Source organism: Diabrotica undecimpunctata, chromosome 8 (genome assembly GCF_040954645.1).
Source record: "Diabrotica undecimpunctata isolate CICGRU chromosome 8, icDiaUnde3, whole genome shotgun sequence".
NCBI classification, from domain to species: Eukaryota; Metazoa; Arthropoda; class Insecta; order Coleoptera; family Chrysomelidae; genus Diabrotica; species Diabrotica undecimpunctata.
This window is the reverse complement of record NC_092810.1, coordinates 117,169,943-117,185,727: the sequence shown is the minus strand read 5'-3', so window position 1 is coordinate 117,185,727 and position 15,785 is coordinate 117,169,943. Positions and strand designations below refer to the sequence as shown.

At 31.2% G+C, this 15,785-nt stretch overlaps 1 protein-coding gene across 1 annotated transcript; it reads left to right on the top strand.

The window, feature by feature from the left end:
* Nucleotides 1–23: 23 nt before the first annotated feature.
* On the top strand, nt 24–11,010 carry LOC140447902 (sperm-associated antigen 7 homolog). Its single transcript, XM_072540823.1, has 5 exons — nt 24–252; nt 308–464; nt 6,252–6,423; nt 8,328–8,493; nt 10,775–11,010. The coding sequence occupies exons 1-5, from the start codon at nt 51–53 to the stop codon at nt 10,900–10,902; spliced, it is 825 nt and encodes a 274-aa protein (XP_072396924.1). The 5' UTR covers nt 24–50; the 3' UTR covers nt 10,903–11,010.
* Nucleotides 11,011–15,785: the final 4,775 nt, after the last annotated feature.

The window sequence follows — 15,785 nt, the reverse complement described above, 5'->3', positions numbered from 1 at the left end:
CATTTAATTAATGTTCTGTGTGTACATAGGTTTTTAAAAAAGAAGAGTGAATGAGGAATGAGGTTATGTATATATATTTTCAAAGTCAAACTAGAAGTCAAGTGTTTTTAACCCTGAAACATTTAAAAATTAATTTAATATCCTCCATAATAACAATAACAGCAGTTTTAAAAATGGACTTACTAGGATCAATAATGAATTCAATGGATAAACCTCCGAGTTTAAGCGAAAAAGAAAAACAGTTAAAAAAAAGTAAGTACCATCAACCTAATTCAAAATGGAATTTATCATTATTTCTCTTTTATAGAGAGGAAAGAGGAAATTGAAAGACGCCAAAATGAAGAAAAGGAAAAGTTAAAACGGTTTAAAGATCGAGTAGAAGCAAAACTCTTATCACATTTTAAGGATACTTCCAATCTTACTTTAAAATTTGAACCTATGGACCAAATATGTAGAAGCATAGTGTAAGTTTTATTTCAAATACATACCTAAATTAAAACAAACTTAATGAATTTATACATATATGTTCAATGTTGTAGATGGTATAAAAGTTATTGTTTTTGGATCTATCCTTAGACCATGTGTTGAGTTTTACTTCAAAATTATGTTAATATTTTTTTTTATAGAAATTTCTTTATTTGGTCATCAAAATGGCCTAAATTTCCAAAAAAAATTTGTTTACTAATCTGTAGAGGTAAATGTGATAATGCTAGTGGTAGTCAAATGAGGACCATGGCTACTAAAAATAATTATGATAAATTCATGTTAATTATTATGATGTGAAATGAAAGTTTTTTTGATTTCAGTATATTTTACAAATAATATTTAGAAAATTACTTATTAAAACCTATTTTGATGAATAAATCTATAACATTTAGTTAAATATTGTGTTTATATGATATTAAGCCACACAATATTTATCTACAAAAATTTGATGTTTCGATTTCCACTCTGGAAATCTGTCTCAAAAAAGATTATTTAGAATTTTGTTGAAAAGAATGTATAACTACCAAAGTTGTTTATGGGGTACCCTTTAAACAACTTTACTTGGTAAATTATGCTCAAACAATAAGAAATCAACCACAAGAAATATTAAATAATGCAGCAAGCATGAAAATATTGTTAAGACAGTTCCGTGAGATTCTTTTAAATAGAAAAGTCCCTAGATGAAAAAGAAAAAATAGTTCTAGATCATTCAAGATGACATCTAAAATTCCTGACATTTCTAGTGACATTTGGAACATCCGAAAATATATTATAAACATATATTGTTGATGGTTGGGGTAACATTGTTCTGAAGCTATTTTCTTGTGGCATTTTAAATTAATTACTATTTAACTGGGAATAAGCCACAATTAAAGGTTAAAATACGTTTATTGACGTTTCAATTTCAATGTTCTCAAAATACAAACTAATGTTTGTATTTTGAGAACGATTTCCGAAGTGGAAATTGAAACGTCAATAAACATATTTTAACCTTTAATTGTGGCTTATTCCCAGTTAAATAGTAATTAGTTGGGGTAACAGTTGTATTTTGAGTTTAGAAGTTTATAGTTGTCAGTGTGTTAAAGTATTGTAATATTGTTGGTGCTAAATAAAGTGATTTCAAAGAAGTGTAACAATGCAAATGATATAGATCAACTTAAAAACATGTTAAAAATCTTATGGAACAGATGGGAACAATACTACTGTGGTGACCAAATTAATAAAATGATTAAGTTGTTAAAATAGCTGTATGGAATGCCAAAGGGCTAGCAAAACATGCAACAGAAGTAAAAGCCTTCATTATAAACCATAATAAAGATATCATGCTTTTTTCTGAAACCTGAAACTCTGATTTTTTTCTCCTTTTGGGAGGTTTGCGATTAGTTTATTTTCAAACCAGTCTTCGAAAGGCTCGCCGTTCATTTCGTCATGGTAGTCGCCTGAATGTTTTTTTGTTAAAAATGCACATTCTAATCATTTAGACCAGTAGTCAAGCCTTTTAAAAATGCATCCTTATAACTGGTTATGGTTGAATCCATCCATTATGCTCAAACAATAAGAAATCAACCACAAGAAATATTAAATAATGCAGCAAGCATGAAAATATTGTTAAGACAGTTCCGTGAGATTCTTTTAAATAGAAAAGTCCCTAGATGAAAAAGAAAAAATAGTTCTAGATCATTCAAGATGACATCTAAAATTCCTGACATTTCTAGTGACATTTGGAACATCCGAAAATATATTATAAACATATATTGTTGATGGTTGGGGTAACATTGTTCTGAAGCTATTTTCTTGTGGCATTTTAAATTAATTACTATTTAACTGGGAATAAGCCACAATTAAAGGTTAAAATACGTTTATTGACGTTTCAATTTCAATGTTCTCAAAATACAAACTAATGTTTGTATTTTGAGAACGATTTCCGAAGTGGAAATTGAAACGTCAATAAACATATTTTAACCTTTAATTGTGGCTTATTCCCAGTTAAATAGTAATTAGTTGGGGTAACAGTTGTATTTTGAGTTTAGAAGTTTATAGTTGTCAGTGTGTTAAAGTATTGTAATATTGTTGGTGCTAAATAAAGTGATTTCAAAGAAGTGTAACAATGCAAATGATATAGATCAACTTAAAAACATGTTAAAAATCTTATGGAACAGATGGGAACAATACTACTGTGGTGACCAAATTAATAAAATGATTAAGTTGTTAAAATAGCTGTATGGAATGCCAAAGGGCTAGCAAAACATGCAACAGAAGTAAAAGCCTTCATTATAAACCATAATAAAGATATCATGCTTTTTTCTGAAACCTGAAACTCTGATTTTTTTCTCCTTTTGGGAGGTTTGCGATTAGTTTATTTTCAAACCAGTCTTCGAAAGGCTCGCCGTTCATTTCGTCATGGTAGTCGCCTGAATGTTTTTTTGTTAAAAATGCACATTCTAATCATTTAGACCAGTAGTCAAGCCTTTTAAAAATGCATCCTTATAACTGGTTATGGTTGAATCCATCCATACCTTATTTACTGTGTGTCCGATATTTACCCAACTTTCATCCAAATAGAAAATATTGTATCCTTGATTTCGATAATTCTGTATTTTTCTAAGAAATTTATGCCTCCAATTTATTATGTCAGGACGTTCCATCATTACTGCTTTCTTTCCTCTTTTTTCATAAACAAATCCCATCTCTCTCAATAGTCGATATAGAGTACTTTTGTAAAATTTAGGCAAATGTTCGTGTAAATTAACGGCATCCAGGATAGCTTTGATTGTGGGAGATATGTTCTTTAAGAAAAATTCCATGTGAACAAGTCTTCTCAATTGGCTCCTGATATTCTCATCGTAGGTAAACTCCCGATTGGTTTCCTTCTTGGTCCGTTTACGTGGGTTTTTCAGAATTTTGGGTAAGTCTCCATTATGATCCAATCCTTCCTGACGAATTTTCCAGACTGTCCTATCGCTAACACCTAGCGCTGTACTTGTTGTAGAAACAATTTGTGTTGGAGTCAGATCGGAATTTGTTTTTGTTGTATATATCAACATATTCAAAATAATTTGTCGCCCATATAAATCTAAGATTTGTCCTTGTTTGAAACTTTTCACCTCTAAATGCTCCATATTTTGACACAGTACATAAAAAAAGTTTAAAAATAAATTGCACTTATTTTTTGACAAGTTAACGTACCTTCTCGAATGCACACACAAAACAGTTAAACCGTTTCTACAAACTGCAAAACTGCTATAGATATACGCACTCGTATAACAATTAGTAGATACTATTATCAGGAAAATGGGTATTTAATCTAAATGGGTATTTAATTACAACAATACCGAAATTTCCACATGGTTAAACCATTTCTAGAAACGCCCATTAGTCAGTAAGCTATTCTACGACTTTCACTTCGGAAGTCATTATCGAAATACAAAATATTAATCAATTACAAAAATTTTGTTAATTTTGGAAATTGAAACGTCAATAAACGTATTTTAACCTTTAATTGTGGCTTATTCCCATTTAAATAGTAATTAATTTAAAATGCCACAAGAAAATAGCTTCAGAAAAATTTTGTTGTTAGTAAAAAAATTCATTTTAAAGTAGAAGACATCAAAATGATATTGCCAATATTTATGAGTTGCAAGGATTTTATTGAAAGATATAAAATTATCATTCAATTATATGAAATCAACTTTAACTTAAAAATATCAGTCACAAAAATCATAGCATGTGATTAGTATTTTAGGTTAAATCTTCGTATTTTGTGCTAAGGTATCTCCAGTTACTATATGGATAACTGTTAATGAAACATCCTGTATAAATAATACTAAAATATAAATTAATGATGTATCCTCGATATATTTTTGACGTATCTACTAATCGTGGCATTTTCTTTCTATTCATTTCAATTCTATTCAAAAGGTCTCCAAACATCCATTTCCGTAAATATGACAACAAGAGATGTAAGAAATTTTCTATTCGTCAAATACAACAGAGCTCAACAATTGATAAGGATCGAAGTAATATTTTACTCCAGAAATAGCCGAAGTTTGTAAAAATTTAATATAATTAAAGTAATATTAATACCCCGACTTTATTATCAATTTTAAACGAAATAAAATAATAAAATAAATTTTGCCATTATGGCCATTTTTTACTAGGGTCAGCAAAAAGTTGAATACTAAAGTATATTCGTTTACCAAATTCCCATCAGTAAACATGAGCACGTGTTGATATTCGCCGTCTCATTCGTCAAGAGGCAATAAAATATAATTTATTACCGTAAGCGAGACAGATTCTCATGTTACAGATCCCAACTTGTGATTATTTTAAATTCTAATTGTTTCGTGTTGATTTTTAAGTTATTATATTGTGTTATATTTATGTTATAGTTATTGTTAAGTTATTTACTGGTCGTGATATTTTTTAGAGTTTAGTTTAATTGTGATATAATGATTAAATTTCAAGAAATTCTTACACTAACAGTTTCAAAAGTAAATATTTTTAAAAATCATATGATACATAGGTCGTACATCAGTACGACACTGTTTGGCTTACACGTGGTTCTGTTGACGACTGGGAATTTGTAGAATGAATAGGGTTTATAGTCGTCTATTTTCATTTATTCTATTCAAGTCATCATACTAGGATCTCAACAAACTTTTAAAATATTTGAAATCATAATTATGATCCTTATCAATTCTTGACCACTATATTACGACGACGTCCGAATATTTTCTGGAACAGTCATTAGGGCAAATCAGTGAATGTTAGTGCAAAATTGCAAGTGCTTCGTGTGTAAGGGAGTGTTAAGTTCGAAGCCGGCTGTGCCACGTTGAGGCCGACGATGAACTAGCAACGCTGCAGCGTTTTCTTCCATTTGATTAACATTGTCCGTAAGAGCCAACGCTGAAATCTACTGTTGAATCCGAGTATAGAATGTACTCTGTCTTTTTCATCTTATTTAGGATTGTAACAATATTTGTGACCTATTTGTTTTATGTATGTATTTTTTATATGACATTATTACATGTAAAAATGTATGCAAATAAAAAAACTACTCTAATCTACTCATTTGTGCTATTAAAACTATATATGTCTTATTCTTGTATCTTATTTAACTCTTGGTCTTGTTCTTTATTTTCTTGTATGTGTTGGCAGTATTTTTTTTATTTATATTTGATGATTTTAGTTGTAATTTTCAAACTACTATTTAATACATACTACTTACTTATTTTTTTATTTTTGCAAAAATCAAAACTATTAACCTATTAGGGTTATTACCTATTATATTAACGCAGCTCTCGCATATATTTGCCAACGGATTAATGCAGAAAACCCGATCTTAAGCTTAATACAGAGTCATTTGTATTTGAGTGGTGTCGTTAAGTTTCGAGAGGTATCTACCATAAACAAAGGACTATTTATGGTTATATCTGCTCCCTGCTATCGTTAGAAATCCCATTAAATAGAAACGAATTCATAATGAATGCAAATAATAAATTCTACAATAATTTGGTGGCCAATGTACTTAATATGATTCAGCTTTTGAATCTAATATTCCCCTGGCTAATAGAGATTGGCATCTTATTGTAAGTGGCAGTCAAATGGTTAAGAAAAGAAATTGTGAACACTCTTTGAGGATAAGACAATATATACAGAAACAGGAAAATCACAGTTGGCTGTGCTGATCTTTATATTTCATTTCAACAACTACTTTTTCATAAAAAATTGCAGTTTGGGTGTAACTAATTGTTTTTACTTTCTAGTCATGAATTAGCTGAGGCATGTGGTCTACTATCGTTTGCCTTTGGAATTGATGGTGTTGATAGGTATATAAGAGTATATAAGAAAGAATATCCTCCCTGTGAAGATGAATTAGCTGCAAGGAGAAGAGGTGAACCTTGGAACGAAGAAGTTAAAAAAAGGCTAATTGAAAAAGTTAGTTAAATCGTAATTTTTCATCATAATTATATATATTTACCATATGTTTAGTAAAAGTATGTTATAGGATTTACAATTGTTTACAATATTATTAATGTTAATCATTAATCACAAATATTTTTCTTTATACCGATATGGAGTTGGTATACTAATATCTTTCTATATTTCTTTATGTTTATATGTTGAATTATACCAATAATCCCTTCACAAATATGCCTTAATGTTTTTCTCGCCGTTTTTTGACTTTCTTTCGCTCTCTAGCAATTCAACAGTTAGCCCATGTATCACCCAATATCCGGTATTGGATTTAACATAAAGTGGATCTGTCATATTGTATTTAAATGAAACTAATTGTCCGCTAGTCATCAATTGTCTCCCAATAAACACAAATAATAAATTAGATATACCTCAATATTACCTATGAGCAATGTCGACGAACAGTCAGACGCACCTGGGGCCTTTCGCCCAGGGTGATCGCCTGGGTCTACACTGCTGTCATTAGGCCAATGCTAACTTACGGAGCTATTGCTTGGGTACCAAAAGTGCTACAGGCAACAGCCATTAACAAACTAATCCATATTCAGCGGATGGTTTGCATAAATATAACAGGTGCCATGAAAACAACACCAACTGATGCAATGGAGTTGATCATTGGCATCACGCCTCTAGATATATATGTCAAAGAGGTGGTGTTGGTGACAACGATGCGACTGCGCCCAGCTGGTGCAAACCTTAATATAGGAAAGGGACAACTGAGAACTCGTTTCTGGCGGGGAGAACAGGATGCGCTACGCCTGCTAGAGGTAGGCTGCGACTCAATTGAACCAAAGTTTGTCTTTGAGAAACCCTAAAAAGTTGAAACAAGACAGTATAGGGAGACAAACGTGGAAAATGCCTATTGCATATACACCGATGGCTCCAAAATGGAAGAAGGCTCAGGATGCGGGATATACTCCAGATCACTGAACCTAACAATAAAGTGGGATATGGGTAAAAATACCAGCGTAGTTCAGACAGAACTGGTTGGTATCTCCATAGCCGCAAAGGAGATAACCCAAAAAGGTATAGCAGGGAAAACTATAATTATCTGCACATATAGCAGACAAGCGCTACTAACCTTGAATAGACCATGTGTCACATTAGGGTTAGTAATGGAGTGTCACGAGTCACTAACTCAAGTTTCGGATGGTAATACGAATATCATCATCCTGAGGTGAGTTAAAGGACACGATAGGAATAAAGGCAACAGCATTGATGACCAATTGGCTAGGAAGGTGACAGACCTAAGAATCTTAGATCTTTTTGGTTGGTCAACTACAACAATCGCGTACAACTACAACAAACCGTAAAAAGATGGGAAGAAGGACAAGGATGTAAACTTGCCAGGGTAACACTAAGTAACCTTGAAAAGTCAGCATCAAAGAAGTACTTGGGAATGACCAAGAAAAACCTTCGCTTGACAGTTTGTTTTTTAACTGATCATTGTCAACTAAGCAAACACCTTAACACGCTGGGGCTAGTAGACATACCTCTATGTGTGAACGAGAAGACAAAACTGTAGATCATGTCCTATGTGAATGCCCGGAGTTATCGCTAATACGAGAGTACGCGTTCGGCGAGTTCTGGTCCACACCTGCCCACACAAGGGAGATGTCTCCTGGTGACTTGTCCACCTTCCTAGAAATGGCAGTATGGGGAGCTAAGGGCAACAGCTCCCTGGGAGGATGCACAATAGGTCAATTGTGGCCCAAGTGCTGTGGAACTTAACTCGCCCGCCCTACAGATACAGATAACTCAATATACCAAAATTATCTAAAAAAGTTTTTGAGGAAATCTTTCCAATCTTCACTGTATCTGCATGTCCCATCAATCAATCTTAATATAGCTGTTTTTTTTTTCAGCGACGACTAGACAATTTAGATGATCAAGAACAAGAATGTTCTTCCAAAAAATCTAAAAAGTTCGTACCAAATTCAAATTATAAAGATAAGTATGTACACCTTATTGGTGAGGATGCTGCTTTAAAGGCCGCTATGAAGACAAAAACTAATAAATCCTATGGATATGGTAAGTATATTAATGTAAAATACCATCACAGTCTAACATTAAATTTTTTGTATTGGTTTCACTGTAGGTATGGGGGTAAAATGAATCTTGGTTAAGAACATTAGAACATCATTGATATACGAACAAGACATTGGACAAACTTAGTTCGGATTTAGAAATGGTTAAGGAACCAGAGAAGCATTATATGCAGTAAATATGCTAATACAGAGATGTTTAGATGTAAACCAGGACATCTATGTCTGCTTTCTAGATTATAACAAGGCATTCGAAGTATAATGCAGTGAAACATAATCCGTTAATAAAACTACTGAGAACAAAGAACATCGACACACGGGATATAAGAATAATAAATAATCTGTATTATGAACAAGAAGCTGTTATAAGAATAAATAATTTAAAAACTAATAAAATAAAAATCAAGAGCTGTTAGACAGGGCTGTGTCTGGTCTGGTCGCATTTAGGGTCAAACATTAATGAAACAAACGAATATACCAAACAAATTAGAGTTAGAATAGAAAAGGCTAGGAGTGCATTCAATAATAATGAAACAAATATTATGTTGTAGAGACCTCAACCTAAATCTTAGAAAACGAGTAGTAAAGTGTTATGTATTTTCTGTTCTTTTGTATGGTGTGGAGACATGGACTTTAAATAAAGAATGTCTCAATAAATTGGAAGCATTTGGAATGTGGACATATCGAAGAATGCTGAGAATCTTCTGGACAGACAGAATAACCAATGAAGAAGTACTAAGAAGAATAGAGAACAGCAGCGAGATACTGGATTCCATCAAAATAAGAAAACTACAATATCTGGGTAATATAATACGTGGTGACAGATATGAATTTCTAAAACTAATAATGCAGGAGAAGATTCAAGGAAAGCGCAGCATAGGTAGAAGAAGAATGTCCGGGCTGAAAAACCTCAGAGAATGGTTTGGATGCAGCTCAACTGAATTTTTTCGAGCTGTAGTGTCAAAAGTTAGAATAGCACTGATGATTGCCAACCTTCGTCGCGCAGATGGCACGTAAAGAAGAAGGTATACAAACTTATTGGTAATAACGTACAATGAATGGATAATATTTCTTGTGAATTGTGAAGGAGGACTCATCTGTAAACAAAATATTTTTCAAAAAATTATTATTTGCATGGCATCTCTCCATCATAATTTAACAACATTTTCTTTTCAAAGTTTCTTTTCAAAATATTCCTCACTGTTTTTGCATTCGAATCAACTTCATCGGCAATTTGTTTACTTGAACACGGCGTCGCTTTAGCCAATACACAAACTTGAATTTCTCTAATTTCTCGTTCTTGAGAAATTTTCTTTTTGCTAGGTTGATCTGATGGGCACATTTTTTACATCTGCCATTAGTACAGCCAAACTTTTCAAATTGATGAATAATGGCCAATACAGTTATTTCTATAGGTATTGGCCTATTTTCAAAAGCCATAATAAATATATCAATAGTTTCTTGTACTGAATTGCCCCCAAAGTGCCATTTTATTATTTGAACCCGTTCTTCTGTTGTATAAACAGTCGGCATATCAAATTTTTATCTTCACACTGACGCGGTTACCTCCAAAAGGAAATACATAGCATAGCGTTCGGCCTGTCTCGTATGCAGTTTACCATTGAAGAGAACGGATGGATGGCGATGTTGCCGAAATTATCTTGTTTTATTGGAAGTTGGGTTACAATTTCGTCAAATAAAAATGCGAATCTGTAAATTTCTCATGAATTTAAGAAATTTTGTACCAGTATTTGTGTCAATTAGTGTTTCATTTTTAATATCAACATCCCGTTTTGAATGGCAATATAACCGCGCCACTGATCGCCAATTTTTAGAATAAATTCAATGTTTTAATTCAAAAATGGAATAAGGCAACCCTGCCGCTGTTTCTTTCGTATAAGCTGGATCGGAAATAATCGTCTGGCGTTCACTAATGGGCGTGCATGAGGAATGTGGAGGGGAGACCAAGGGGAAATATGATTGTTATCTTTGTCTATTCGCGATTTTATATCTGTGTTAGATTCCTGTTAAATTCAAATATATATATATATATATATATATATATATATACGGTGTAGGCAAAAGTTTAAGGTCGGTATAGTAGAAGTAGAATTTAACAGGATATCTAACACAGATATAAAATCATATTTTCAGCGAATAAACAAAGATAACAATCGGAATTGTATATTATAATTATGTATGAAAAATTATGATTATTTTTGTTACATATGAATGACGTGTTTAAAATGCTTATTTTGTCTTTTCAGTACCTAGTGAAAATAAAAAAGATGTTAGATCAATTGAGCAGACGATGGCTGATATAATGGCCAAAAAGAAACAAAAACTTAATACCGATCCAAGTGAAAGTTCCTCCAGTGGCCTTTCTGAGACTTGAACTTCGCAATAATTCGAATGTAATTTAATGTTAATTATCGTATTTGTAAATTAATTGTTGAGTATTATTCTTAGATGTAATTTTAGTTCAAATAAATATTTTAAAATATTTGTGTTTTTATTTTTTATAACTGTTGTTACTTGGGCAACAATTCTTCTATGTGACTCATTTATATTGACAGTTCAGACGTATATTATACATTTTAAATGAGATGACTTTAAAATAATATCAATATTTTTGAGTTGCGTTTCTGAGACGACTTTATTGAAATCAACTTTATCTTAACCCTTTAAGGCGCAAAATTATTTTTGAAGTTATACTTCTATACGCACGGTCGGCGTTGGAAATTTGCATGAGAGTGAATCTGTGAAACCATTACATATGTAAGATAATGAGTAAGAGAGAGACAGAAGATATATTTTCTATCTCTTCCTCTCTCGAGAATAAAAATGTTCCTTCTGTATATATATTTAATATTATATAATATTGTATATATATATATATTATATATATATATATATATATATATATATATATATATATATATATATATATATATATTATAATATAATATGTATTAATATTATTATTTATGTGATATGTTTTGTATTATTTAAAATTAAACGTTTATAATTATTTTAGGCTTTTCTATTTCAAAATAATCACTGTTTTACCGAGAATTGTCAATTTTGAAATCCGTTAGTGTCATATCTAATTGGCAAATCCTTTACTTACGTGTTTGGTTCATACGCTGGTGGTTGTGAGTTCGAATCGCAATTATGAATTTCCTTTTTTATTTTTGAAATCTCAACCTGAAAAGTGTGAGTGAAAAAACCTCACCTTAATCTTATTAAATATATGTAATATACGCAAAAAACATAAATTTTAAAATAAAATGAGAATTTACAACATAATCCGAGTTGTTGGTTTTTTATTTTTATCTTCGTAAAGTAAGTTATATGTATATAGGCAGTTTTAAATACTTATGAATGTTACATTTTAATTTTTATATTGTATTATTATATTGAATTATGTTGCAGTGTATTTATTGTATTGTAATTTTTATATTAATAACAAAATAAACAATGAATTTTACTGCAGAGTATGTTTAAATTTTTTTTTGCATTCAACTCCTTTTACACATATATAAAAATAAAAATATATATTTTCATTAAAATATTGATACAATCCTTCATTTACTATACTCCTATTACAGGTCAAATGTTTATATACAGCAAACGATGTACCATATACCTATATAACTAATTCTTTTTCTCTTTCTGCTCTCTCTTACCTATAGCATTACATATGTAATGATTGTGCAGATTGACTCTTATATAAATTTTTAACGGCGAATGCGTGTATAGAAGTATAATTTCTACCGGCAGTCCCACTGGTCTGCCACACCCGTTTTTTTGCTAAACTGAGTTGAAAAGTGCATTTTTACACAAAATATGTACACTAAGTAGTAAAAAAATTTTTTTGTATTTTTTAGATGGTTGATTTTTCTGTAAAAATGTGGTAAACCATTGTACCAGGGAGCATAAAAGGAAAAAAATCATGAAAGTTCTCTGGTATACATGGTATACCGAAACCATTCAATATTATTTATTATAAAAATACACTAAAAATGCAAGCAGTATCAAATCAAAATATTATCTAAATAAAACAATATATATTTTAAATTTCTTAAGTGTTATGGTATGGCCCAAAACACTCCACACATAAAGCTACATCGTGCGTAATGTTCCCAAAATCATTACTGTTTATAATTGTAGGTCCTGGCCGTTTTCTGGCCTTATAATTTCCCATGTGCTGATCCGCAAATTTGTTCCTAAAGTCCAGGTGGCTACTAGTCCTTTCACTCAGCTTAATTTAATAGCTTTATTGTCAAAAACACACAACACAAATATACTTACTGTTGCAGAATTCTTTTATTAAAAAAAAGAGTAGTAATAAATAATAGGAGTGTATACTAATGCTCATTAATTTCGATTATAAACTTTTCATTTATAAGTAGGTACTATTCTATAAAATTTCAAAAATATAAAAAAAGTTATTTAAAAAATATAAAAGGTATAATAATAATATTGTAATATGGTTGTTAATATTGTAACGATTTTTAATACAATGAGCAGTTCTAATTTATATAAAACTATTTATTTCTAAGTTATACTCTCATTTCCCGATTTACGTCGTCTCTCCAACTGAAGTCTTCCTCTTTTTATTTATAAGTTTACGGCACGATATTGTTTTATCAACTAACTAAGCCCGCTTCTCGTACCCCGGTCGGTACATCTAGAAGATTATCTTATATGCTTCATCATTCTGTCGAATTGCAACCGTTATACGGGGTACGTCGAAATTAGCTTTTTCGATACAATATATTTACTTATTAGACAGTGCGGACTGCAATTAGTGGTCCTAGTGTAGTTAGGTTCCTCTTCGTGCAAGAAAGAACCCAATTAAATCGAAGCCAATAGGTTTTTTCTTATATTCTGATGCTTTTCCTTTTTTTGTTTTTAAGAAAAAGTCTGGATATATACAGGTAAATCAACAAAGTATATTTACCCCAAATTTTGTTTGATTCTTGTTTGATCCAAAATAAACATTCTTTTACTTTTGACAAAAATGTTAATTACTTTCCAATCATAAAATTGGTCACTTAAATTTGAAGTACTTAATAATTTTCACCTACTAAGAAAATAATATTATAATTTAGTTTATAAGAAGCTGTCCTATGGTATAATTTCACTATTTGAGAGAGTGAGTCATCGTTTAAAGGCCCAGAAATGCGGAAAGCGGTTTGGAAATCCAGTGACGTACACTTACTTTTATTTTAACGTTAATTATATTTTATTTTTCAAATATTAATGTTCGAAATAGGCCACAATATATTTATTTACAAGTTTTTACTGACGTTTCGATCTCTATATCCAAAGACCGCTTTCAAAGATATAAATGGTACCTAGTTATATTTATTTTATTTGTTTATTATTATATATTTTTATAATCTTATATTGTTTATTTTCTTTTTTTTTTCTATCTTTAAAAACGGAATAGAGATCGAAACGTCAATGTATTAAACAAGTAAATAGATATATTGTGGCTTATGTCCAACCTTCTCCCTAAAAATACAGAATGCCACAAACAAGCAGCTATAGAAAAATAAATATATCTGTCATTTGTATGTTTGAAAACGGTCTATTTATAGAGATCGAAACGTCCGTAAATTAAACATTTGAATAAATATATTGTGGCTTATTCCCAACATCATTTCTAAAAATACAGAACGACAAGCGAAAAGCCATAGAAAATAAATAGTACTATCATTTGTATAATTGAAAACGGTCTCTGGATATAGAGATCGAAACGTCAATAAATAAACATATGAATAAATATTTTGTGGCTCATTCCCTACATTCCCCTAAAAATACAGAATGCCACAAACAAAAAGCTACAAAAAAGAAGTAATTTTGCAGAAAGTTTACTGATGCCAACCGGCTGTCGCGGAAGTTACGCTAAAACGTCTTTTGACGTGACCCGTCCTTAAACAGTTACACAATGAAATTTTTTTAAAACAAATTTTAAGACAGTTTCCACACCACCCCAGAGGTATGTCTTGTGGCGCGATACTTTTTTTAAATGGGTGTTCGCCAAGAGCCATATTGTCTTATTAAATAAAATGAACAAAACACTTAAACAGTATAAAACAAAACAAAATAAAATCCTATAAAACAAAATAAAATTCTATAAAAACAAAATAAAAATAATGTTTGATGTGTTTAAACACAAACACTATACACACTTACTATGTTCTTCTCGTTTTTTTTTGTTTTTGTTTTTTTTTATGCTGATGTTCTTATTAAACTATTAGAAAATATTATTCGCTGTCTAAACCTGAAGATGCAGTGCTGCTATCGCTGTCATTATCTTCACCACCTGGTGTAATTAAATTTAATAAATAAATCAAATTCACTTGTAAGAACTTCTGGTACTCTAGAAGACATGCACACAAGTGACGTATACCATATAGATAAAATATTTTTAAATTTTGTCCTACCTTTACTGTAGATGGTAGATTGGCTCTAGTAAAACTTTGATATGAGTGTCAAGTTCCCACATACGATGTTCTTCTTTAATTATGTGGCCTATACATTTAGCCCATTTCGCTGGAGTTACATGGAGGATTGCTTGAATCAAAAGTTTCTTAATTTCGTTTAATTAGAACGTTTTGTTATTGCGTGCTACATCTCCTTTCACTTGCTCCCAGATAAGTTCAATGGGATTAAGTTCGCAATGATAAGGTGGTAGATGCAGAACTTTGACACCATAATCTTTTGCAGTTTCATCTACAGCATATTTAAGATATTCAATTTTCCTTAACCGTGCAATGTCAAGGAGCTAAATTTTGAGCATTGATTCTTCGTATGCAATCCCCTTTTCTGTAAGCCATTCTTGAATCCCCTCTTTCAATTTCTTTAATAATCACCTGTTTTTTCGACTCAAATTGAAGAAAACCATCATCAAGAAACCCTGTATCACTTCCTATATGGGTGACGATTAAACGCCGTCCCTTTCCTGATGGAGCTTTTAATCCTGTATATCAGCCTTCTATAAATGCTTCGCGTTTACTTTTGACATTTAAATCTTGCCAAACTTTTCCAACTGTATGACCTTTTCCAACCTTGGTTAATCCAGGTTTCATGCAAATAACATATTTTGCGTCCAGTGCTGCGAATTTTGCGTATTTCTTCTAAATATTTTCTTCTCCGCACAATAATTTTATTTTTTTCTAATAGCATACTTTTTCTGTTGAGTTTTACATATCGAAAGTTCATTTCACGCATGGTCCTGGTTAAGACTCTACGAGATATCTTGGG